This window comes from Numenius arquata, chromosome 1 (genome assembly GCF_964106895.1).
Source record: "Numenius arquata chromosome 1, bNumArq3.hap1.1, whole genome shotgun sequence".
Taxonomy (NCBI): Eukaryota; Metazoa; Chordata; class Aves; order Charadriiformes; family Scolopacidae; genus Numenius; species Numenius arquata.
In genome coordinates this window covers 69,146,222-69,173,154 of record NC_133576.1, presented here as the reverse complement: position 1 = coordinate 69,173,154, position 26,933 = coordinate 69,146,222, and the positions used below count along the sequence as shown (strand labels likewise).

The 26,933-nt window shown below is 40.2% G+C and overlaps 1 protein-coding gene across 1 annotated transcript; it reads left to right on the top strand.

Annotated features, from left to right (window-relative positions):
• The first annotated feature begins 395 nt into the window (after nucleotides 1–395).
• Nucleotides 396–25,349, top strand: CNGA3 (cyclic nucleotide gated channel subunit alpha 3). The gene is made up of 8 exons (XM_074149494.1): nucleotides 396–496; nucleotides 7,263–7,379; nucleotides 10,128–10,307; nucleotides 11,872–11,925; nucleotides 16,361–16,492; nucleotides 19,299–19,406; nucleotides 20,328–20,434; nucleotides 23,947–25,349. Exons 1-8 carry the CDS (start codon nucleotides 396–398, stop codon nucleotides 25,347–25,349), a joined length of 2,202 nt encoding a protein of 733 aa, XP_074005595.1.
• The last annotated feature ends 1,584 nt before the right edge of the window (nucleotides 25,350–26,933 follow it).

The following is a 26,933-nucleotide window of genomic DNA, read 5'->3' as shown; positions in this document are numbered from 1 at the left end:
TATATTACCTAGCTTTTATTCATTGGCTTTCTTTTAATGAGATTTTAAATGCAATTTCACTATGGATAATAGCTATGACAGTGTAGGCATTCAGAAAGCTCAGAGACTAAAAAGAATATAGTGTCATGTAACCCTTTTCTATGGTGGATTGTCTTGTCACACTTTTACTAGTACTTTTTTCTGTCTAGTGCAAAAAAATAAATAAAATAGGTATCATTGTGTGTGTAAATATCACTGACTATTCTTCAAATGGTTGAATTTGCTTTTTGCTGTTCCATTGTTTTAATAAATCACTGTTTTTAAATACTGAGCACATTTCTTTTGCAGCTTTCACAAAATGTTTTTTTTTTTCCTACTGTTTCAGCTGTCATTTAGATGTTGATATGTAAAGCAAAATGGCAAAAATCAACACCCAGCACTCCTACCCTGGTATGCACAGACTGTCTGTCAGAACTACTGATGAAGATATTGAAAGGATTGAAAATGGCTGTATCAGGTAGTATATTCCTTTCGTCACAGTCAAGAGGAGACAGATTGCTGCATAATTTGTGGCACTGCTCTAGCTCTCCATTATGGGAGTGTTATATCATGATATTGTTGACCCAGTGCACTTACCTGACTTAACGATGTATATCCAAAGTGCAGAAGGGACAGCAAAAGGAAGGTTGTTGTGGCTTGCAGTTTTGGGACCAGAATCTGTACTACCTCAGAAATAAACTCATTTTTTTCACATCAGTGGGAATTACACCAACTCTTTCTCAAGTCACCATGCAGATAGCAGGAACTGTGCTTCCCACAGACTTTCTGGGATTTGGAGAAAAAGGGATCCTCCAAGTGCCATGCAGTGAAAAGCTTCAGGAAATTTTTTATTTTAAAGTTTCAAAGTGTTTGTTTAAAATGTGCAAGTGAGCTTGCACTTACATTTTACGCAATACCAGTCATTTGTCTAATCTGGGCAAACCTTGCTGGGCCTGCAGGGTAGTATCTGATGATCCCTAGCACCTGTACAGACTGCAAAAAGTGTTCTTTTGGCTTGTTACAGTCAACCATCTCCACTATGTCAGACTGTCTCTTGCTGTTCTAATGTGTACCCAGAGCAGAGCACTCAAAATCCTGCTGGACTGATTGATATGACTGCATGTGTTATGATATTTTGGAGGGCGTGCCCCTAGCATCTAGTATAGGTGTGATCCCTGTCCTGTTTGAATCAGCCCCTTTGCTTACATTGTGCGTTCTGTCATGTAGGTGTTACCTACACTACTGAAAATGGAGCTGCTTTTATTCTGCTCAGTATGGCTTGCTTGACTTAGTTATACTATGCCATGGCCTCCTTAGGGAGATTTGCAAGAGCCCTGTCCCTCTGTCTCCATTTACAGTGATATCTCAGAAACAGGGAAAACACAGATCAAAATGAGCCTCTTCATTTCCTTTTTTAATGTCCTTTTTGTAGAGGGTATAGGTGATTGGCAACTCACAGAATGGAATTACTGGCAGGGATGTGAGAGTGTGGTTATAAGGGTTTAAAGGTAGAATTAAATCACTGCAGTCATCTGCAGTTTCAGAGGCAATGACTTGCTTACGACAGATAGAGGGACTGAAATACGAAATGCACTTTATCATGATGATGAGTCTTGAAGAGCCTTTTATTTAAAAGAAAGTTTGCTGTTATCAGCATTAATTCCAGGAGTTCATAGATGAGTAAAATGATACAATCTCTCTAAAAGAGATCTCATATTTAAGGTTTTTGGATTGCTGAAGTGATTGCTAGTAAGTACATACAGTACCTTTGTAATACCACTGAAAGAATTCTGATACATATTTTTTTAATTCAGATTTGTTTAAGAATATGTCTTTACCAAAAGGTAGATCCCGTACAAAATTTTAGCCCTTCTTTGCCTTGTAGCAAAATATACAACTATAGACATTGTAAAAAAACCCCAGGTTTTCTAGAGTAGCATAATTTCTCCTTTGCCTCTGTCTTTCTTCAATTCCTGTTGGCTGTAGTTCAACAAAGCAATTAAGCATATTACTTAGTTCTCATTAAAGTCAGTGGGTGTTAAATTTATGCTTAATGCTAGGGATGTGCTTAAGTCCTTTTCTGGTGTGCAATGAGGTGTTATCAAGGAAAAGCATTCACCGAAATAGTTAACAGAAAACTGCTGGTGGTCTTTAAACTGTCATTCTCGATTATGCTGGAGTAGGTGATTCATGTGCCCATATTCTTATAGTATAGTGTGCTATAAGTTGGTCCATTTTGTTAAAAAAAAAAATCAACAAAACAAAAAATAACAAATGAGTCTTCATTTTGAAAATGCAGCCTCTGTATAGAAACAGCTCAAATAGGACAGGCAGCACAGTAACTTATAGACACGGTCTGGCCACCTAAAAGTTGGCAGTAGGATTCAGATGTGCCTTGTAGACATCTGGATTTCAGTGTCTTGATGTCAGCAGGTGTCTAAAGTTCTTGCTGTGATCAGTGGAGATGCAGTCAGTACAAGAAGTCAGTGGAGCTTAGGGAACTGTTCAGCTTACCCTGAAGTTGAGTAGCTCTTCAGGCTCGTTTGGCTGTGTTGATTATGAGAGGTATTTAGTTGCCTGAAATAGGCCTCTAAAGCTATTTGAGATACCGTAGAGTATCTGAAGCATTTAGCTGGGGCTAGTGGATAAGAGGTGAGACCTGTGCGCTCTGGAGAGGTCAGATAAAGTATTTTGAGGTGTTCCAAATGGTACTAGACTCCTATATTGAGGCAACTGAATCAAGCCCTAAGGTGGCAATTGACTATAATGGGAACTTAGATACTCAGCTTATATTAGAAACCCTAATTTAGGTCACTGTCACCTGGAGCCAAATCCCACCCTTGAAATCTGGCTCATAGTCATTACTCAAAAGGGCTTCAGCAATTCCTGTTCAACTAATCAGAATTTCAAAACAATTGCTACTAAATGAAAATTTGGGTTTATTTGCATGCATTTTAGGTGCAAGTGGTCTTCTAGGGTTTGCTTGAAGATCTTTGAGCATATTTAGATCCAAGTTAAGTCAAGGCAAGGGACAGGTACAGAGCAGCTGGTCATGTAAATATCCTTCCCAGAGCTTACTCTGCTAGATATCTTGAAAGCATGGGAATAAATTGGGTTTTGTAGTGCTGAAGACGCATGGAGCCAGTGAGTTTTCTCTAAGATATAGTGACATTGCTACCCCCGTGGAAATAAAATATTTTTCAGCATAACTTGAGGAGGCACAATCATCTGCTGATGTTTCTGCTTTGTAGCCTGCTCTCTGTTTCTTGGCACAGTGCATATTCTCTTCTCAGGTTGATTTCAGACCGTGTAACACCCTTGGATAGTAATGGCAGCGGTTACCATTTTGCTGCAGATACCAAGCACGTTTATAGAGTCCAGACAGGAGTGACTCTGTTTTTGTAAAAATAAAGTAAAACTATGCCACATGCATTGAAGGTGTTACATCAAAAGCCCCATCTGTAACCGTCCCTCTTTATCGGTATAAAGCCAGCTGACAAAGAAGGCCTCTTGTATTATCTGAACAGGGTTGAGGAAAGTTGGGAATGAGTATATGAGTTTTATAATAGGGAGTTATAATAATAGAAGGAAAGTTTCATTTTAGTTTTACTTTTGATTTGCATTTGTGTGAACTAAAATATAAAATACAATTTGTGATTGCTGTGTATTATCAGACAGGTGCTTTCATAAGCGTTGCCTGGAGGAGTCCTTTGTGTGTTGTTCTCTGATCCCATTGAAGACATACATAAGCTGTATTTGTAAAAGTGAAATGCAAGTTCTTTAGTAGTTTCCACAAAATGATTTTGATTTTCCTGAGTTATCTACACGTCATATCTATAACTTTTTTGTAAGATGAACCTGAATTTATTTAAAAATCATTATATTTAGTTATAACATAAACCTAGTTGTAGAAATTCTTGTTGCACATATAGAGTAATCAGAAAATTGTTTTTTAAAAACAGTCAAGCAACCAAAATAAAAATGTAGACTTCAAAATTTCACCAGTTAAGTCCATAATCTGCCCAGTTTGATTACAGCAGTTGAGTCTGAGAGTTTTGCCTTTTTTTTCCGCTACAGAATACAAATTTTTCAGTGAGTGTGTATGATCACTTATTGGTAAGAATCTGACCAGAGAGCAATTTACATAATTTGAAATGTTTGATTTGTTTTATGGGACTCTGGATCAGATTGGAAGGTGTTCAGATCAGGTCACACTAAGCGTGCCATTTTCTTTCACGTAGATGAAAACATGTCTTCAAAATGCTTCTGGCTCCAGACACCAAAAGCCATACCCTGGATTGAAAACATTGGGGTTTAGAGGGTGCCATTGCGTGCTCGGTAGCCACTGCTAGCAAGAGGACAGACAGTTGGTAAAACTTTTAGTGTTACAGATGCACAAAATATGATGAGACTGTGTGGAGATAATGGAACACAGCTTTCCACACTGCTGAGGAGTATGGAGGTGGTGATGATGCACACGAAGCACTTAACAGGTGATGTACTTAGCAAGTATGAGTCTAAGCTGGTAAGTGGAGCTGGTAGAACAGTATTGCTTTTAGTGCCTGATCAAGCTTGTTTAGAACTCACTAAGCTCTCTCTGCACTATTCTGCTTTGCCTTCCTAGGCATTTACTCAAAATAAAGCTGGGCTTTTCATTCTTAGCCTTTTATTTGTTGGCAGCAGATACCCAAGCACAGCAATGTCAGTAGTAAAAGAGGCTGGGACTAAAAAAAAGTTTACAAAAAAGGAATAAGAAGGATAGTTAACAGCGCATTTTGGATAGCAATTTTAACTCCTGTTTGGCCCTTGTTCTCACTGATAAACCACTGATAAAGTTATATCAAAATAGAACATCACATAGTGTTCATTGTATTTCAGTATGCTTATAAAATCAAAATAGTTCTCCCTCTGAGGCTGCAGGAAAAGTCTGACTGGCCTGGTTTCCTGGGGCTGACCTCTGTGTAGGGTTTTCTTAGACTTACAAAGACTGCACTCTGACAATATTTTTTCTTTTTAAAATTCTACTTGGAAGGATAGCTGAAGTATTTTAAACCTTGTTGACTTTGTTTTCTGTATTATAATTATTCACTATTTTATTTTGTGACCCTTATATTTAATTACCTATATTTGGAGAAAATATATTTTAATATATTTTAATATATTGCAAATATATTAAGCAATACTTAATGTACAGTCACTAAAAGCAGTTGAGTTACTGCCACTTAGTGAGATACTACTCATCTTCTGAGTCACTGATTGAACACAAACTTCTAATCCATCCAAATGAGAAATAAAAGATACTGGCTTAAGCCTCCATGCAAGGCTACGTATTTCTGCAAGATACAATTTTTTTTCACATCTGAATTGTGACACCTAAAATTATTTTCTAAGAACTGCCACTATCTTCTTTTAGAAATGTATTTTCAGGACTCAAAACCAGTAATAATTGGTAAGTAAGAACAGAAGTGGTAATTTATTGGAGTTTATTGCTGTTTAAAATCACACAAAACATATTTTTCCTTAAAAAGGAATAAAAGGACATAAAACCCGGCAGAGCAGTGCGGTCTGAAAAAGACTGACTAGTCCAGTATCCTTTCTCCATCAGCACTGTAGGCAGATGGTCCAGGAAAAAGCAAAAAAAAAAAGCATGCAAATTACAATTGTCTGCAAAATACTTTCCTCTAATATCTCCCAGCATCCAGCTCAGGAGACTTCTTGGGCTGAATGCAGGCTCTGTGTATCTAGTAACCCATGATGGATTTCTGTACCATCAGTTTGTTCATTCTCCCCTAGAAACCATGTTAACTTTGGCATCCACAATATTCTCATCATCCACAACACAAAAGTTTTATGTCTTATAGTCTTATAAAAGTTTTATAAAAGTCTTATAAAAGTTTTTCAATACTAAGCAGTGTCTGTTGGTGTCTTCTTGTTAGAAGAGAAGAAGAAAACAGTGAACAATTTGAGAATTCTGGGACGGCGAGGACCCCTTTTTTTAGCATGGTTCTTTGTGTAGGAATAATAAAGTCTTAATTCTCTGTTTGTCAGTTTCTCAGCTGTGAGTACACACAAAATTGAGCTGCTAATTATCCTGTTGTGGGCATTCAAAATGCTGTTGCCAGTTCTTAGGAAGATACTGCAAGTATGATTATAACCAGTGTTTTCCTGGCAATACGGATTAACAGACTCATGTGAAAGTTCCTGTTCGCATTACAAAGGGGGAAAAAAGTGATCCTTAATGGATGTGACAAAGTCTTGTAAAAGTGAATACTAAAGAATGAAAATCACAGAGAAAACCCTAGGAGTCTTAAAAGAAAATCCGGACTGAGCCCTGGTAAAGTCCAGGTTCTAGTGAGGTCATTTTCAAAATGCCATTACTGAAAGATGAGGCTAAAATTCCATCTGTTTATCTCAAATGCTAATTATTTCAGTGCTAATAAGTAGTCTTACAATGGGGCTCATGGGAGATGGCAGACAGAGTGCGTAGCTTCTCTTTATAATCACTGTCTGCAGTTGTGTGCTACTGGGCTGCGGTAGTGTCTTCCATGTGTGACCATAGCCTGAGGTGCCTCATCCTGAAGATCTGTAGCCTGTTTTGCTATGCAATAGGTGAAGTTTCAGTGATGAAGCGAGCAGCATTAGGTCTGCAGTTATGCAGCTGGTGGCAACAGGCTGATAAGACCTGCAGTGGTGCTGTTCAGGGCTAACTACTGTAAAATCACAGTTTTTCCCTTTCAGTCCAAGCAGGAGTGAAAACAAAAGGAGATGCATATTGTCTTCGAGTCATAAATAGGAACCGGGCTGGTAGAAATTCCAGACTGTTAAACCCAAACAGTATCTAGGAGAACAACACTAAAAAAGCAGTGGGCAGTCACTTTGAAGTCCCCTGGGGATGAACTCCATGTTGAAGGAAAGCTGCTGAGGCCTTACAGAAGGTGTTAGTGTAGAAAACATGCTCCCCATAATTGTGTATCTGCACACCAGAGTAGTACTGACCAGTAGGGAATCCGCTTCTGAGCTTCCTGGAACAGATGGCAGAGCCTCCACTGACTTCATTTCATGTTGGATGGCTCCAGAAAAGTAAGAATATCGGTTTAGCTCTATGTTTGTCAAACGTATGCCATATTACTAGGAGGAGGACAATTTGCTGCATTATTTTCTGGTGTACTGGTGGAAAAAAATCAGATGGGGGGAAGTCTGCTGGAGGCTGTATGGAATTAATAAAAAAAATTTTGCTTTTGCAGAACCCATTCACTGTGTGAGGATGCATCTTCGGAACTGCAGAGGGTCATTTCTGTGGAGGGAAGACATCTATCTGAATCCCAGACGAGCTCATTCACGGGCAGTGGAGCAATGGCAAGGTAACATGCTAACTAATATAATTTCTGGTATTAAGTTTAACTTGTTGAAAGAGACTGATCACAGTTTGGAAGCAAAGTAAGAAGAACCATCACTTTCCAAGAAAATGGATGGAGTCCAGCTGAAAAAAGTCTATAAAAAGTATCAGAAGCTGCTTTTAACATTGATTCTGAACTCATTGCTTACTCATTGCTAATAAAAACCTTAGAATTTTTATTCTCTAGAATATCACTGTAGAGATGCTGAAAGAACTCACACAAATTAGTCTGAATACAAAAAAGTATCTGAAAATATACTGAACACTGAAGAAATACGTGAAGTGAGGCCAAACTGTAAATGGTTAAGTGTTTGGTTCTGACTGATAGCTGATGTAATGTTTCTTTCCTATCAAATAAGACATAATGATTTTCCTTGCTGGTAGATGGCTCTAGCAAGGGAGGAGGCAGGGGCTCTTGTGTTTAGAGTCCAAGGGTTTGTCTCAGGTTTTTAGAATCCAGTTATGTTTATAATGGATTGGGAGCCTTAGTCAGCAAAATTGAAGCCAACCATTTGCTTAAGTCATTTACTTTACCAGGATTTAAACATAAACCTGAAATGGAGCTTCAAAAATGTATTGTGTCTGCTTTAAATATTTCCAGCTGAGGCTGCAGAGCTCTGTCTTCACATACCGCTGTTACACACAATGCAGATCATACTCAATTTAAGCATAATGTATTTCAAAGAGCAAAGAAAAAAATATTATAAACTGGAGTAATTTAAAGAGTGCTGTTTACACTTCAGCCTTTTGGATGGTGGAGAATAAACTTGCATTTCCCTGTTTGGTTGTCAGATAGTGACACCACTGCATGTAGATGACAAAGTCTGCAAGAAGTTGGTTTTAGGTGAAAAACATTTATAGTTGTGTGTTTTGTGTAAGGATAAAGTACATTAATATATAAACTCATATTGAGAACTTCCTTTTTAATCTTTGTTTATATTGTTCTTTACCTTTTTAAGGATAGTTTGAATTACCCATGTGTAGCTACAGTTACTTATGTTCTGAATATACAAGGAAGCCTGTTCTGAAAACATGAATGCTTAGCAATTTAAATATTATGGTAACATAACATGCCTCTTGAATGCAAATTCTCAAGGAACTAAGACAACAGCATTTGATGGACTTAACTGAGTATCTTCCTTCAAGATGTAAAGGACAAAAAAGTGAAAATAATATAGCATGGCAGAAATCAGAAAATTCTACTTCTTTGTTCAAATAGAGAGGCTCTCAATCTTATTTGGTAAAATCTGTTTGCTTCTTAACTGACAGGTCTCATCAAAATGCTTTATTTTCTAATGTAAGAACATCCATATTAGTAGTTTTCCATACCAGTCCTTATGTGAAAGCTGAGTTCTGCTCAGGCAAAGAGAAAAATTCTGTAGCTTAATTTTATGCAGCGTATTTTGAGTAGAGTGAAGAATCTATTAAATAATCTCAGACTTTTATGTACAGATCTGCTTTTCTTTTGTGTTCCTGGTAGGCTTTGAATTCTCTTAATTATTGTCAGTTGTAGATGATTTATATGATGCTATCTTGGTATAGCGCTAAAGAACTAGAAATATCTTTTTTCTAATTCCTGACATGTGATGTTATTCCTGACTTTTTTGTCCTTTTTATATCAGGGTAAGAGAACCTGGGCAAGACCTATGAGGAGGTGTAGTTAGGCCCTTGAGAACTGTAATCAAGAGGCAGATGTACATTACCATAAGATTTAAATTGTTCGTATCAACCTCTTTGTGGATTCTGAGGACATATGTAATACCAGCCAATGCAGAGAGAACGTAAAGAACTTTCCTTGAGTAGCCCAAGGTCTCTGTAAGAAGTTAAGCATCGTTCAGGATTTCATTATGCTGTTTTCGAGGCCAAGTTTGGGAAATCTGAATTAACATCACTTTTGTCCAAACTAGACTGTTGATAGGAAATAATACAATATATTGTGTGGGTAATACATATAATCACTTTTGTAGATTTGAGTCTCCATTATTTTCAATTTTTCAGAAACATGTTTCCTTTTGAACTTTGACAGAAAACATTGTAAGGATTCATAATGTGAATTACTGGGTAGAGAAAAAGATACATAAGGATTCAGCAATAAATTAACTATGTTGTCATGACTTTTTGCTTATCTCATTTCAGTGCTCTGCTAGAAATTTAGGATGAAGGAATAGTGCTTCCTATGCAGTAGGCAGGTTTATGTGTGATAGGCAATTACTATGTCTGCAGACCCTTTAAAATCACAGGGAAAGTGAGTGAATTTTTATAATTCCTTATTTCAAAGTCCATCCTCACCAACTATTCAGCTTTTGTTTCCATTGTGTGTACCAGCCCTTGAGCATGTGGTCCTATGAGTATTTTATATCTTCTAATTCTGTCAGTCCATGTCAGTCCCCATTATCACATAATGTCAGAAGTTTGTCAGAAGTCAACCGCCCCACCCCAGCCACTTGGCAAGAATATTCTTCTGTTGCTCCTGCAGCGCTGATACAGTGGATTAGGAACTGATGTGTGAGATACTTTCCTGATCCACTGCAAAAGGTGATGTATGAAATTGTGGGAAGTGGCTGGGTTCACGCAGTTAATCCATCAAGTTTAATTTCATGGCAGGTGGATAAGTGGAGAAAAAAATCATCCTGGGCTACCTTTTTGGGGGATGATTTAAGCCATCTGATGTTCTTTTCTGGTTCAATTGATGTTGTATGTCTGTTCCATGCAGGCTATCACGATTTGTCGTATCTGTGAGGTCATGGGCTGCAAGACATTTGCACCATGAGGACAAAAGACCTGATTCTTTCCTGGAACGTATCCGAGGGCCAGAGCTCATAGAGGTGTCCACTAGGCAAAGCAACATCCGCTCCTTTCTGGGTATCCGTGAGCGGCCTGGGGGAGTAAACAGGTAAGAAGATGTGTTTATAGTTTAAATGAAGACGACTGAGGTTATAGTATTTTCTTGGTGATTAGGATGTAGGTTTTATTTTAAGAAGAGAGTAAGGAGCTTAGCATGGGAGATGAACAGAGTATCTAATGCTGCCTAGGAATCTTCACATAACTGAAGTATTATGGCTTTCAGCAGATTTTCTCTTTCCCCCTCAAACACACTGTGGCAAAGATCTTTAAGTAAAGGATTTTGATCATGCTGCTTCAGGCAGAGTGGTTTCTCAGAACTGGAATTTTATCATATGCTAACTGTGCGACTTGAGGTTGCTAAACTCCTCTCTGCTGAGGATGAATGCAATTTCTATTTCAATAAACTAGGATGATGCTCGTTGTGGCTTTTCAGGACATTACTGTTATGCACATTATCTGCCAGTGCTAGGAAACTCCAAACAAGCAGTTGTGCAAAACGTGTCATTGCTTTGTTACACCTGCTCAGGAGTTCAGCTGCTAACATTACAGAAGGCTTCTGGTGCAGAAATGAAAAAGATCTTTTCGCTGCTGACGAACTTATTAGCACATACTCAGTCTTTGGTATGGAAGGTAGGTTCAGTCTGATCTTAATTTTTTCTCGATAAAACAACAGAGGCTTGCAAAAGAAACATTTATGTGTTTATAGTCTTTTGACTTGAATTCTTATTACTTTATAAATATATGGTACAGTGTTTTAAATTTCACTCCAGCTAAAAGAGGAAAATGAAGTCCCAAGACAAAAGTTGATGTTCTGTTTGGTATTAGGCGTCAAGATTGGTAGGTAAGCAAGTAATAAGTTGATTTGTTTCAAAATCTCAACTAGTATTTCAGATTAACACAAGAACCTTTTAAGGGCTGTGCATGATACAGGTTACCTTGATTTGTTGTGGTCCAGCACAGCCTTATTATCCTCACTTAATCTACTCCTTAGAAATTCAGCTCAAAAGCACATTTTGTTGAATTAGCCAGACTGTTGTCTGATTTTTCAGACATTGGGATCAGTAGCAACTGCAAATTCAAAGTAATTAGAGAGGACAACGTTGGTCCTGGGCCAACAAACCTCTATATAAAGCTATTAGAAGAAGTGAATTTGGGAATATCCGTCCTTACCTTCTCAGTTTTATACTGTTGCAACTCTCAGTTTTTCTATCATGAAGGCTTAATTCTGCAGCAATGGTAAGTATGGTTGTTACTTATCCACAAGCCTTGACGCTGCATCTGTGAAGAAGACTTGAAAGGATTGAAGAAAGCTTAAAATAGTGGCCAAATGATTACAGGGCTAAAAATAGTGAGATGCATGTTGCCATGCACTAATACGCCTGAGAACAAGCTTCAGACATCACAAATGTGTATGCCAAGCACATGGTAAAAAGAAACTGGTGCCTTGAAAGAGTTATGCAAAGGGGCTTACCACTGCAGTCAAAGCTGACCTTCCTAATCTTATCAGAGCATATGTGAGAAGCTAGTAAGTCAGTCCGTCATGTCGGTAAACACGTGTATGAAATACTTACAGTCTTTACACTCTTTAATGTGTTTTATTTAACTTGCTGCAGTCACTGGCCCTTGGCCAGGTTTAATGTCAACTATAGCAACAACACCAACGAAGAGTAAGTACTGGTAACTTCCAAACACCTTTTCACTAGTAGATTCTTTTTGTTTTCCCTTTCCAGCCTAGTAACATCTGTAGTATAAATCCCTTATCTTTTCCTAAGCCTTTCCTAAGAATATAGTTTGATTATAAAGAAAGATCTAGTTTTCTTAGTATGAAAAGCATCCTTCATGTTCCCTGTGAACTTCTTTTTGTCTGAAGTTACCCTTACCTCTCAAAAAGTGAATTTGATTAACCATTTAGTCCCTACCTTCTCTAGTTCAGCTGGCTGATTTTACTGCACTGCCAATTGATTCATTAATTTGTCAGTTTTTAAATGAGATTCAGGTATTAATTTTCTAATAGTGATTTTCCTCTTTTGATGTACTAGTCTCTTTTTGCAAATCAAGTGCCCCAAAAATTTCAGGTTGTCAAATGAGAAGTGGCACTGATTCAGGGTACCAGGAAAACACTCATGTGTGCAGTCTAAATGAAAACTAACCATTTTTTAAAGTGTGTGTTTCAGTTCAGCAGATATTGTTGGTGTAGATGTAGAGAGAGTGACAGGCAACATAATAAAGGTCGCATTGCAACAGAAGCTCTGACAGAAGCTGCCCTTCGTAGTCTGTTTTGTACATTTGACAAGATATTTCACAATGTTACGCCAAAGAGAAATCTTTTGAAAAGGTGAAGAGCTCCTGTAATTTAAAATCACCCAACGCCAATGTTTGTTGAGTGTTTTAGAGCATCTGAGGACAGAGCTATCTGAGGATGTCTGCTCTGTAGCATCCAGCAGCAGATCGGTTCTCACACATGATGACAGTTAATTTTTTTCACTACTTTCCAGGTGAAAACAAGAAATAAAAATAATCAGAACAGTTTCTGATTATTTCAGAAATACTTTCAAGAAACACTTTTTTTTCCCTCCAAATAGCTCCATCACAGGCTAGCTCAAACTGTACATTTTAAATGATGCTGCAAAACCTCTGTGCACATAACTGAACAAGAGGTCATCCTGCTCCTGAAGCAACTTTATGGTTTGGTTTGCATAACTTTTATTAAAAAGGAAAATCAGTATGCAGTGAACAGTGATGGAAATGTGCAGAATTTTATTTAGAATGGGTGCTAAAAGCCTGGAGCCTCGCCTGCTAGTCAGGGCCCAAAGGACCGATTAGGATGGAAATACTGCTGTCTTACTCTCTTTCTGACAATGACTCATGTGCCTTGGGCAAAACTTTCATCCTTCCAATGTTTCATTATTTTTAAATGAAGACAACACCTGTCTGTCTACCTGCCTGACAGTCTGAAACATCCTTGATTTGCAAAGTACTTGACAGATGAGAAATGCAAATATTTGACTCATTCAAAGACTATGACAGTGTTTTTATAGGGACTGATGAAGACTTGTTTTCTAAGTCTGAAGATGCATGCTGTTTTGAATGTGCTGCAAACACAGAATGGATACCACTGTATTGCTGACAAAGAGGACAGGCACAAACTGGTTTATTAGTTACTGGATTCCAATTTACTCAGTAGCACTGATAAAGAAAAAAAGATGCAGGTTTTTTTGAAGCTTTGGGGTTTTCATTGTGTTAAAAACCTAAGAGTGCCTGCCCCTGGGGAACTGTAGGTCATGCTTTCAAGTTTTTGATTACGGCCAGCCTTTTCCTCCAAGTGACTTCCACTGTCAGACTATGAGTAGGTGGGAGTATGAGAAGTTGGGAGTTACCAATAGAGAGATGAACAGAGGCCACAGAAATAGAAGAATCTCACTTATGAAAGATACCTAGTTGACAGATGGGTTTGTAGGAGATGTCAGGCCAGAGTAAAAAAAGTTTTGGCATTAGATGCTTTTTCCTCCTTTTTTTTAAAACAAAACATAGGAGGAAGTTGGAATTGACAAAATATTCCCTCCACAGTTCACCACCACTGAGACTTTTCGATTGATTCTCTAGCTCAGCCTACTTTTCCCTGTGTAACAGCACCCACAAATGTATAGTGGCCCTAGCCTTTGAAAATTATGTTTACTCATAGTTCTCCCTTTCAGGTAAGAGTGCCAGACATCTGAGCTATTGAGGAGCTATGCTAATGCTAACAACAGCAACTGTGAATTGGCCCTTAGATCAGGCACCATGCATAGTAATGTGCAGTGAAATCCTGATATGATTTTTAAATAGGAAGGAATTTTCAGGGAAGATTTGAAAGAGAAGCCATAAAAATCCAGGAGGGTCAGTGCAGAGGTATAAATACCTGGGAGGCAGTTCCCACTGCCATGTAGAAATCAGCCTTGGTAAACGAAAACGTTTCTTTCAGTTGAGATGCATGTATAAATAGAAGATCAGTCAACCCGAAGGTTCTCTTCTTCTCCAGTTACGCTCCCTTGCACTGTATAATTTTAAAGGTTTCGCTGGTGTTGGTCAGCTTGGAAGGTATTGGTTGGCCAGCTTGGTAGGACATGGAGGAGTGTAAGATCTCAGCATTTTCAGTTGAGTCTCGGCTTTTCCAAATTGCATTGTAGTGCTGCAAAACTATGGAAATGTCTAAGGGTAAGAATTGGAACAGGCACTCATTGCTAAGTAAAAGCTGCTGCTGCCTTAAAATCGATGACTGTTGTCTTCTCCCTTGGAGTCCTTCTTTTTCCATGTAACAAGCACATTTATAGACAGAACTGCCATTCACAGCGTAGACTTTTTCTGATTTGAGTAATGCAAGCAAGTATACATGAAAAGCACAGGTGAGCTTGTGCTCACTAAATGTTGTACCTGATGGTTCAAATCCTGTAAGCAGCATTTTTTCAACTGTTAGTACACATTCTGTCTTTGCTGTGGGATGTTGCTGTTGTTGAACTAATTTGTCCTTTCTTGACACTACTGCAAGGGGAGAATCAGACCCAGTCTTGGCAGTTCAGAGGAGAACACGTAACTCCCATGGGAGCAGGAGTCCATGGCTTTCATCCAAATCAGATCTTATGTGTGGAGAGTTATGTTTACATATGCATTATCCACATACACAGTAGGCTCAGGAACAGTTGGGCTTTTCTGTCTAGCCAATGGGGACACTTTCTGCTTCAAGGAATAAAGAAATTTCAAATACAAAAGAGGGAGATCTCAGATGATAGATTTTCTGCGTGTACAAATGAGTGCCGTTCTTAAGCTTACATGATTCTTGACCAATACATGGAGCAGATTTAGCTCTAAGATTAAGTATTGACAGAATCTTAGGAAAGATGTTAACTTTCTGCATTTTTGAAGAGGATGTGTGGGCCTATCTGCATAAGTTAACATAGCTCAAAGCTCTTCTGTGCAGACAAACCTAAGAATGGGGGAAGTCAGATTCATCTTCATATCTGACTTATCACATTCTAATGAGTTAAAGGCTGTATGTACTTGAACAGTATGAAAATCCATGTCTGGAATTAAATCTTGCAGCTTGGGTCTGTGCTGGATACTATGGAATGGTAGGATATAATTACATTAAATAGTCCATATTTTACTTTTTTGCATGAAAAGCAATAAATAAACACAGGGACAATCATGTTCCACACAGTCTAGGTAAAATTCCCATTGATTTTAGCAAGAATGGAACTTCACGCTTAATGCTTAGCCTTTGAATGCTGTGACAATCGAATACAGGCAGAGCAACTTGGGCATGGCTTCTCTCACCAAACATAGGCACCTGCATCTGAACTAGGCAACCCCATTCTTCCTTTTCCGTTGATGGAAAGATAAAAATGCTTTTAGGGCACAAGTCATCTTGTAGATATGGACTATGGACTATCTCGTAGATGCAGTAGATCTCTACTGTAGAGATCTAAAGTAGGTTGGCTTAATCATGTTGACTAAAGCATTTATAAAATGACTACTATGTAATTAAATGAGGCACACCTCTTTTCTCTACATTTGTTGCTTTTGTTCAGACATTGACTGAGATCCTTCTCCAAGGCAATTGTTGAAGCCAGAGGTAATTAATTAATTAATTATAGCTATGTTGGTTTTAAAGAACTGTGAGAAGAAATTCAGCCTCATTTCATTTAATTACCATTAAAGCTTCAGACAGTCACGGTGAGGTTTCAGATATGCAAAGAACATTGACAGTTTGTTAAGTCATTTCAAATTCTATTATCATTTGACAGATTCCTTTTTAAAGCCTGAGTTCTAAAGAATGAAACAAACTGGAAGCATTTAATTAAAGTCGGCCTGGTACACTGATGTCTGAAAAGGTCAAGAAAGTGTGGGTGACTAATGCACAGAATCAGCCAGCTGGTTACCTGATGTGCTAGCGTGGTGGTGTCAGCTTGGGAGGCCTCAGCTTGTAAACCATTTTTACCACTTGGATCCCTGTCCTGCTCTGTCCAGAGCCTAGTCTAGTTTCCTGTACCTCAACATCCACCCTCTCTCTCCCTTAACTGCTAGAATATTGGTAATACTGCTAAGCCTTACATTATGTTGCAACAGCAAAAAGGAAGAAAAGAAAGAGGTTAAAGAGGAGAAAAAAGAGGAAAAGAAGGAGGAAAAGAAGGAGGAAAAGAAAGAGGAAAAGAAAGATGACAAAAAAGATGACAAAAAAGATGATAAAAAAAAGGAAGAGTAAGTATAAAAAATGAATGTGTGCTTGTAACACACCTCCTACACTACAAAGTATGGTATGGCATTTCATCGTACCACTTCCATGACAACTATTGTTCTGTAGGCTGCAGAATGTTAGCCTGTCAAATTTTTAATGTTTTTTCCTTTCGAAAGGTGCAACTGCTCAACAAACGTGTTGCACCTTTAACACCTGGGTTTAGACCTGTCGTGAACAGCTTCCTAGGTCAGTAAAAGGGAATTCAGCGACCTCTGGTCGCTTTGATTTGCTGTTGAAGATCACTTTTTTACTATGAGGGCGTTTTAGGATTGCAGCCTGCTTTGCAGATCTGCATGGGCTATTCATTATTCTGGAATGTCCATAAAGATTCAGAGCAGATGAACGAAAAGTTTGATTTGGACAAAGAACAAAAATCTTACATGTAGAAAATTACAGATTTACTGTTTACAGATTTACTTATTACACTGACTAGCATATTTAATTACTTAATATGGTTAAGTTCATTACTAGTGATCACTGAGGTTTGCTTCCGGTGTTTAGGAGGTGTTGTATTTCTGCAACAAAACGAGATCATTAGAATGCTTTCGGCAGAAATGGATCATACTCTTAATTTGTTCCCCCAAAGCTGACCCAAACATAGTACAATTTAGTGTTACCAGTCATTGATTGAGAGCAGCCTTGAGGAGAAGGACTTGGGGGTGTTAGTGGATGAGAAGCTCAACATGAGCCAGCAATGTGCACTGGCAGCCCAGAAAGCCGACTGCATCCTGGGCTGCATCAAAAGCAGTGTGGCCAGCAGGTTGAGGGAGGTGATTCTACCCTTCTATTCTGCCCTGATGAGACCCCACCTGGAGTATTGCATCCAGCTCTGGAGTCCTCAACGCAAGAAGGACATGGACCTGTTGGAGTGGGTCCAGCGGAGGGCCATGAAGATGATCAGAGGGCTGGAGCCCCTCTCCTATGAAGACAGGCTGAGAGAGCTGGGGTTGTTCAGCCTGGAGAAGAGAAGGCTCCTGGCAGACCTTATAGCAGCCTTCCAGTACCTAAAGGGGGCTTAGAAGGAAGCTGGAGAGGGACTTTTTACAAGGGTAGGTAGTGATAGGATGAGGGGTAATGGCTTCAAACTCTAAGAGGGTAGATTTAGATTGGGAAGACATTCTTCACTGTGAGAGTGGTGAGACCCTGGAACAGGTTGCCCAGAGAAGTTGTGGATGCCCCATCCCTGGAAGTGTTTAAGGCCAGGTTGGATGGGGCTTTGAGCAACCTGGTCTAGTGGGAGGTGTCCCTGCCCATGGCAGGGGGGTTGGAACTCGATGATCTTTAAGGTCACTTCCAACCCGAACCATTTTATGATTCTAAAATAACAATGTTAGCAGATAAAAGGAGAACGCATTTGAGTGGACTTCACAGTTAAGGAGTATGTTGGCATAATATACTGTAAGTTTATATGTGTTCATATGGTGGCATGTGCTGTGTAGGCATGGGGACATGTATTTAGGAATCACTTCCAAATGGAATCTGCTTGATCTCAAGGTCTTGACTTTCTTAATGAAAGTTTTGTTTTATTAGAAAGCCTATTAGAAAGTTCTATGGATTCTCTTTCAGCTTCAATTACTATCTAGTAAGAGCCTGAGCTTTGCAGTAGCCTAAAGCATTTAAAAACATTTCAGCAAAGAAAGTAAATGTTTTAATGTCTAGAAGGTAGTGTACTCTGTCATATGAAGATGATATTTCAGTTTTGAGGTGGTGACCAGTGTTTTAGAAGAAATGGCTCAAAACCTGTTGTGGAGATGGCAAGGTAAATACTTTTTAGATTAAAGCTGTTTCCTTTACTAAAATCATCATCTGGACATTCAGCTGACAGCAGGGATAATGACAGAAATACACACAAGTATGCAATTAATCATCATTACATTTTAATATATTTACAGTCTTGGAGATAAGGAAAAGTCACACAAATACATACTCAAGCATTGCCCCGTCACATATTCCCCGCACTATACAGGTCACACTATCATCTGTTACTGTTGGAATAAATTCTGCAGCTGTGGACCTCACAATCCACTAATACGTATTTCCTCTGATTACATGAAACATGCCTAATTGCTATCTGTTCAGTATCAACCTTTCTCATGCTGGGGAAGGGCACTTCTGAGCATATGCTACTTGTGCCATTAGCCATACTGTTCTTTAAATCTTCTTTAAATTTGAGGCTTGCGTGCTTCATTTAACATCCCTCATTGTTGAAGCCTAGGGAGCCAGGACTGTGAATGTGTGAAATTTGCCTTTACATATAAATACATGTTTTAGTTCTAGTCACACACTATATGTTTGTATGCACACACAGGCTTACTTGTGTAAACACGTATTTCAATACAAACGTGTTCTGCTTGCTTAAATGTGTGCTCCTACAGTCATTTACACAATAGGTTTTGCCAAAAACTTCTAAATTAGTTTGCAAAGGAAGGCTCTTGCTGGCTGGAATGATAATAAGAAGCATTTAATGTTTTACTTTTTTTCAGTGGGTGTTATATGCAGAAAGGGTGTGGTTTTCAGCCTGGGCAGTGTGAATGGATCTGGTTTGCTTTCCACTCTTACTTTTTCCAAAGTTGGGTCAAGCAAATAAATGGAGCATGTCAGATGGGTTGAAGCTAATATTTGATGTCTCATCCGGAGCTGCCTGCACGGAAACTTTCTCTTCTTAGGCAGCTGTGAGTTCATCATGAGATGAGCAGCCTCCAGAAGAGGGAGATCCAGCAGGTCACTTCATTACATTTCTGGTGTAAATCTGCACATTTTACTTTCCAGGAAGAAAAAAGAGATCTTTGTGATAGATCCTTCAAGCAATATTTACTACAACTGGCTGACCATAATTGCAGCACCCGTGTTCTATAACTGGTGTATGCTAGTGTGCAGGTATGGATTTAAGTTCATAATAATTTTAGGTTTCAAATTTAGTGTCGTACTATGTTTCCTATGTAAATCGTCCTTGTATCTCCCTGCAGTATTTTTTGGGTGGCTTACCTAGAAGATTTACAGTTCATATACACTTAGAGATATACGCTATACGTATCACTGGGAATAGATGGCCAATGTTTCTTTTTATCTTTTTTGTCTAAAACCGGTTTGTCATTAACTTGCGAAGAGCCTCCTCCTGTGTGCTTGCTGGCTGTGGCCTTTGTGTGCCACCTACTGGCGAGCTGCAGAGTTGTGCTTTGGCCACTGTAGGTTCAGTAAACCACTGCTGGAGGGAGGTCTTCCAATCACGCAGTAGAGGACAAAAGGGAGGGGTGTGGACAATGTTGGGTCATCTTAAATTAATATCATGCATCTATAGATGCTTGACAGGCAGGAGGATTTTACTCGAGTATTTATTTTCCCTCACAAAATGTGGAAATCAGTCTGAGTTAAAGTAATGGAGTGCTGTGGAAATGGTCCACGATGTCAGGCTCTGTCAGGTGGCAGGGAGAAATGAGAATAGCTTGCCACTCAGAAACAAATCTTCCATTTGGGAATTATCTTAGTGAAGATGTGTATCCCATGAAATCTGATGCATGTTTAATTGAAGGGATATGTGTGTGCCTCCGTAAGTACACCTGTGTGGCATGTGTTTGAGTTTTGCTCCTGGCCTAAACATCTTTGAATTTGGAGAGATCCTACTGTCTGTTTAGACAGAGCTCTAGTGTGCAGATGTCTAGGCATGGAGATATGCTGCCCTTAATTTTTCAGTGCCAGTAATGTGCACTAACATGCTGCTAGGACTCACATTGCAAGTGCTCTACTTATGCAATTGGTTTAAATTGTTGTGGTTTTTTTTGGGTGTCTTTGTTTCTTTAGAGCCTGCTTTGATGAGCTACAAGTTGACCATATAAAATTATGGCTGTTCTTGGATTATGGCTCTGATATCATCTATGTTCTTGACATGTTTGTCAGATTCAGGACAGGTGAGTGTTTCTAGGGTTTTACAGTGTTTTCGGACGCAGTGTGGATATAAAAGCTGGAAACAGCAATTCCCCTGTGGGGTCTGACCAGTGTAGTGTCCTGACTCCAGCAGAGCCCAACAGTGGAGGCTTTGGGAAGATGAAGCATCTGATCAGCTTGTATTGTTTTAAGTCTGGACATCCCAATCTAAATTCAGGTCTGTCAGTGGTTAGTAGGCATGCCAAACGCTGACTGAGTGGTCACTGTAACAGGCTGTGTGGAAAAGGGAGAATAAGGCACTTTGTGTGTCATGATCACTCTGTGCATGATATATTGCTTGTGCTCATTAGAGCGGGCAAGAAACCAACTGCACCCCACAAGTGTGCTTTCTTAGCCAAGTTGTGCAGCATCCTCCTCAGGAGTGGTTACTGAGTTGGTCAAGTGCTAGATCTGGCACCCATCTCAGCCTCCAGTTGGAGATGCCCTCTGCCTGGAACCAGCACTGCTGCCCCTCTGCCATCAGCTCTATTGCCTGCAGCCTCTGTGAGGTCCTGGCTGGGTCTCCCACTGCCTGGTGGTGGCATAGAGTGGATGGTGGCACCAGGAGGATGGTGGTATGGGGTTAACCCAGGTGCCTCTGCTTAGGCCCTGCCTTCCTGAAGGAAGTGTGAACCTAAAGGATTGGTGAGGACAGTGCCATGTCATGCGTGAAATGGTTCTCTTCAGTTTCCCATTCTGTAGTCCAGACAGGCTAGGAAGATTCCATATTTGAGCATGCCCAGCTGATACAGATTCTAGCCTTACAGGGATATCTGTTTAAAACTGAGCAAAGTCATGATATAGGCCTAAGCAATAACATACTGTGATCCATACCGTTAAATTTCTGGAACAGTCCTTGATGTACTTCGGTGCATGCAGTCTGGTCTGTGCCAGTCCCTCAGGCAGTGTCTAGGCACAGCCGGAAGAACAGCAGAGGTTGGGTGCTGTTCATGGTGTCATTTGTGGAGGGAGCTGGGAGAACTTACATGTGAACAGAAGCTGTCATGGTAGCTGGTCTCAGGGCCAGAAAATATTTCCTGGCTTGTTCTATTTGCTGGTATGGACCAGCCCCAAAATGTCCCTTGAAAGGGTCCAAAAACACACTGATCATTATAAAAAATGAGAGTTCTTTTAAATCTTTGATTTTTACATTTTCTTTTTTCTTTTTTTTTTTTTTAAATCAGGCTGACAGTTTGACATTAATCATGGCTTGTGACAAGTTGTAAATGTAATTCCAAGACAGAGGCTAGAAATACTATCACGTTGGGAAGCACACAATTCCTGACAAGCCAAATTCTTAAACTTAGCAAGTACCTTGTTCAACAGGAAAGTCTATTTCAGAAAGCAGCCTAAATCACAAGACTGCTGTATTTGGGGTGAGGCGGGGGGTGGGGGGGGAAGGGCTTCATCTTCTTTGTGTAGTTAAAATGTCAACTGTGCCAGCTATATTTCTCTTCTGCAGTTATATTTGCTGTTGCAATGGGAAGGAATTGAGCAGAAATCGGGCATGTCCGGGGAATGCAAGTTATAAAATTTCCACGGGCTGTCCTGATAGTGGTTGTACGGCTGTTAAAGCATGGTTAGAAGGTCAGCTTTGCAGGCCTGGATTGGAACTGCAGAATTGCCGCAGAGATCTCCTGAACGCTTCAGTGCAGGTGTCTGCTGCAGTTTCAGGCACTCAGATAAGGACGTCGCTTCTTTTAGGTGCTGAAATCTTTGTCAGCTCTCTTTGTCAACCCCTCCTGGCTCTGCCTGTGCCTGCTGCCTTTTTCTGTGAGTCTGCAAGGTCCGTCTGCCTTGGGGACAGAGGTCCTGGAAGCCTTTGGGGAAGAGTGTGACTCCCTGCTGTCTAAGGGCAGGGACTGGCTTTCAACTGGGATCTAGGTAGCCCTGCAACTACCGTGATCCACGTCAGCTTCTCCGTGGGGCATTCCTGTCTAGCTGCTGGGCCAGTTTCCCTGCATTTCCCCTGTTTGGTGACTGCACACCATGAAGCAGAAAAGATTCACGTCTCTCAGCAGCTGGTCGTGGGGAGCATACCCTGCGTTTTGATGCTTTCAAAAGGTTTTACTATAGGACTTCAGTTCTGTGAGGGGACAAAAACGAGCTGAGGGGCTTTTATCCCCCTTCAGGAGGCAGGCATTTTCAAAGTTATTTTTAGTAATTGTTAGTCAGAAATTGATCTGCCTGGCCAACTTTTCTGTTTAGTTGCATAACTCTGTTAATAAGGGCGTATTTGACCAGCAATTTTCTGGGAGGTAACACATTCATGGCACAGGAACTTCTTCCATTTGTAGTCACCATCAGTTTGCAGATCCCCTGAGACAGACACACACATACACATGAGGCACCGGTACAGACAGGCACACATTCCAGAAATACAGCCATGCTGTATAGGGCACAAAGAAATGCAGCTCGGTCTTCCTCAGCAGACGCTTCCCTGGAAAGCTGCTGCTTGTGGATTGCTAAGGGATTAGCAAAATGTGGTAATCCCTCCGACACAGGGAATGTTTTGCTTTTCTCTCAGTGGGCTTTTCCTCCTGGCTGGGTCTAGTGGGCAGGCAGCTGGACATCTCCACTTGCAATCGCAGCAAGTATTTTGCAGTGCATAGGCTGTTCCCTGCAGAACATTTGCAATGCCTTCAGAGCTTTCAGAGGTACAAACCAGCCCTGCAGCTGTACTGCTCGGGCAGCCTTTCTGTGAGAACTCTTACACAGACACAGGTTGCTTTAAGGTCTCTTACCACTTTTTATGTCTCCTCATATTTTTTTTAAATCTAATACTTTCCAAAGTATTTTGAATGAAGAAATACCAATGTACAAAATTCTGCTTACAATGTACAAAATTCTGCTTACAATGTACAAAATTCTCTCACTAGAAACACACAAAAAAAGTGCAACCCATTTTCCCAAAATGAAAAGGAAAGTCCTGTCAGCTTTAGGATTGGACACAAGAGGAAAAGCATGGCTCGGGGCAGGGTATGTGTGTGTGTGTAAACTGGATTTCTTTATCTCAAGGGTATCTATATTGTTCGGAAAAAGTTTCCCACAATCCATCATACCTAATTATTCCTGGTATTTATTTAAAAAAAATATTCCACTCCAATTTTACACACAATTGCTTAACACTTGCTTAACTTTCATTATGACTCATGCCAATGATTCATGAAAAATTAGACGTTTGACTCTCTCCTTTATTTTTGCAAAGATAGCCGAAATAAAAAGATACAGCTGTCCCAGAATAGAGTGGAAAACTGCAGGAAGCGCTGTGGTAATGACAGAGTCATTGCTCTTTATATATCAGCTTTGAAACTTAATTTAAATATTTTAATTTGCAATTAAATATTTTTCATTAAACGAACTCATAGTGTTTCAATGTCTCTATGCATAACAGTACAACTGTTAGTGTTCTCAGGTATCTGAAATGTAAGTCACTCAGTACTATTGATGGTATTTTTATTCTGACAAGTAAAATAGGTATTTTTATTCTTTGAAGGCTTTCTTGAACAAGGCTTGCTAGTTCAGGATGAAAAGAAATTACGAGATCATTATACCAAAACTACGCAGTTCAGACTGGATGTGCTGTCTCTTCTGCCAACAGACCTGGCATATTTGAAGATTGGTCTAAACTACCCCGAACTGCGATTTAACCGCTTGCTGAGGATTGCTCGGCTCTTTGAGTTTTTTGACCGAACTGAAACCAGGACAAATTATCCAAACATATTTCGTATTGGAAATCTTGTCTTATACATTCTTATCATCATTCACTGGAACGCGTGTATATACTTTGCGATCTCGAAGCTCATTGGATTTGGAACCGACTCTTGGGTCTACCCCAATGTGTCCATTCCAGAGTATGGGCGCCTGTCTAGAAAGTACATTTACAGTCTGTACTGGTCAACGCTCACGCTGACAACCATTGGAGAAACACCTCCTCCGGTGAAAGATGAAGAGTATCTCTTTGTGGTCATTGACTTTCTGGTGGGTGTGCTGATCTTCGCTACCATTGTTGGTAACGTGGGCTCCATGATTTCCAACATGAATGCCTCCAGGGCAGAGTTCCAGGCCAAAGTGGATTCCATCAAACAGTATATGCATTTCCGAAAAGTGACTAAGGATTTGGAAGCCAGGGTTATTAAGTGGTTTGATTACCTCTGGACCAACAAGAAAACGGTGGATGAGAAGGAAGTTCTCAAAAATCTGCCTGACAAGTTGAAGGCTGAAATTGCCATCAATGTCCACTTGGACACACTGAAGAAAGTGCGTATATTCCAGGATTGTGAAGCTGGACTTCTCATTGAGCTGGTGCTGAAACTGAAACCTACCGTCTTCAGTCCAGGGGACTACATTTGCAAAAAGGGAGATATTGGGAGAGAAATGTACATTATTAAAGAGGGAAAATTGGCTGTGGTGGCGGATGATGGCATAACCCAATTTGTAGTCCTAAGCGATGGCAGCTACTTTGGTGAAATCAGCATCCTAAACATCAAAGGTAGCAAATCTGGCAACAGGAGGACAGCTAACATAAGGAGCATTGGTTATTCTGATTTGTTCTGCTTGTCTAAGGATGATTTAATGGAAGCCCTCACAGAATATCCAGAAGCCAAAAAGGCTCTGGAAGAGAAAGGGCGACAAATTCTGATGAAAGACAATTTAATAGATGAGGAAGCAGCAAAAGCAGGAGCTGACCCAAAAGACTTGGAAGAAAAAGTAGAAAGACTTGAAACAGCTCTTGATACACTGCAGACCAGGTTTGCGAGGCTCTTGGCAGAATACACCTCAGCTCAACAAAAGGTGAAGCAGAGACTTGCCAGAGTAGAAACCCGAGTGAAAAAATATGGTAGTGGCACCTTATCAGTTGGAGAAGCAGAGGCTGAAAAACCCGAGGAGACAAAGTAGTAATGGACTATTTATGTTTCCTCATGTATTGGAGAAGGTTGAAGCATGTGAAAGCCATAAATATATGTAAATATGTGTGTGCATACATAGACATGATTATTTTTATATGAACTCAAGAGAATGGTTTGTAGCATTTTTAACTGAAGCAGTATTTTCTTGTAAATAGAATATTGTCACCTTCTTAGGGGGAGATTTGGTCTGGCATTTGGTACTTTTTTGTACTGGGAGTGGGTTTCTTACAAGTCATGCTCAGAATGTCTATTGTGTATGGCACGTATAGGTCTTGACACATTGTCTCTTCCCACTTGTGTTGCGTTAAGAAGGCATCGTACTTAAAGTAGAAGAGATTGGGTTTTTTTAAGGGCTTAACAAAATAGGTATAGGATACATGCTCTATCTTGCTACCTTAGCAGCTGAGTAAATGCATGGATGGACATCTGGGCTTCTCAAAATCTTTGTTCTTTCATAGTGAAGCATATGCACAAACAGTTGGACTGTTGCAGAGCAGCAGCACATACCTTACCTATGCGGTGGAGCCCTGCTACACCGGTGTATGAAATAGCTGTGCATCCGGATGCTTTAGTCTGATTCTTTCTAATGAGCTGGGCTCTGCACAAAGGACCGTGCTGACAGAGTAGCAGTGCTCATTCACGTCCTTTCTGGCATGGTCTGTGACAGCTGCTCTGCAACTGCTTCACTTAGGGAGAGAGTGGGAGATTTCCCCCCCCCCCGCCCCCCCCCTTTTTTTTTTTAATTCCCTCTCGGCAAGTGGGCAATCCTGGAGGGAGGCTACCAAGAAACCGCACAGGCTGCAGGCAGGGACAGTCTGTTCCCCCCCAAGCTTTGCCCCCCCAGCAGGGTTTCTGCAAGGCAGGGAGAGCAAGCCCTGCGTTGCAAAGTCTTTTCTGATACTAGGTCTATGTTTTCTTCCTCTTTATTTCATTTACTCCTTATGCTATTTAGTGCCAGCTTTTCTCTGAACTAGTCGTCTCACTGTCATGTTTCCATTAGTTAGGGAGAACAGAGGCCACATTTGCTCTGGTCCTTCTGGTAGGAGCCTAGTTGCACTGATTGCTTTTCTACTCGCTGCAGAGGAGTTCTCTCTACCAACGGTCCGGCTCTGAGGTGAATGCACAGGTCTGGTCCACTAAGCCTGCCGTCGCATTCAGGGCAGAATGGTCCTGAGAAGCGTTCTTGCTCTGTCACATTGCAACCTCAGGATTTGCCTCTTCCACACCGCTCTTAGCCTCTTCCACACCACTGCTTCCAGTTTCTTTCCAAGTTTCTCGCCCTCCCACTGAGGGGATCTCTCTAATATTCTCCCACTGGGAAGATACTAGCTTTCAGTTTTTGCTGTGTTTTTCTGTTGCGTGGCTTTCTCTATGTTACTTTTATCTTCCAGTACCTCACTGACTTCAGAAGAGTATGGAGTAGCAGAGGCTGTTCAGCATCTATGGTGTGGGGGCTGGACCCTCCAGTGGCATTAGATATTGCCATGGGCAGTGCTTTGCCTTTTAGATGTCCTCAGCCCTGACATAAGGAGTCCTAACAGCACGTGGGCATAGATGGCCTGTTGGAAAATTG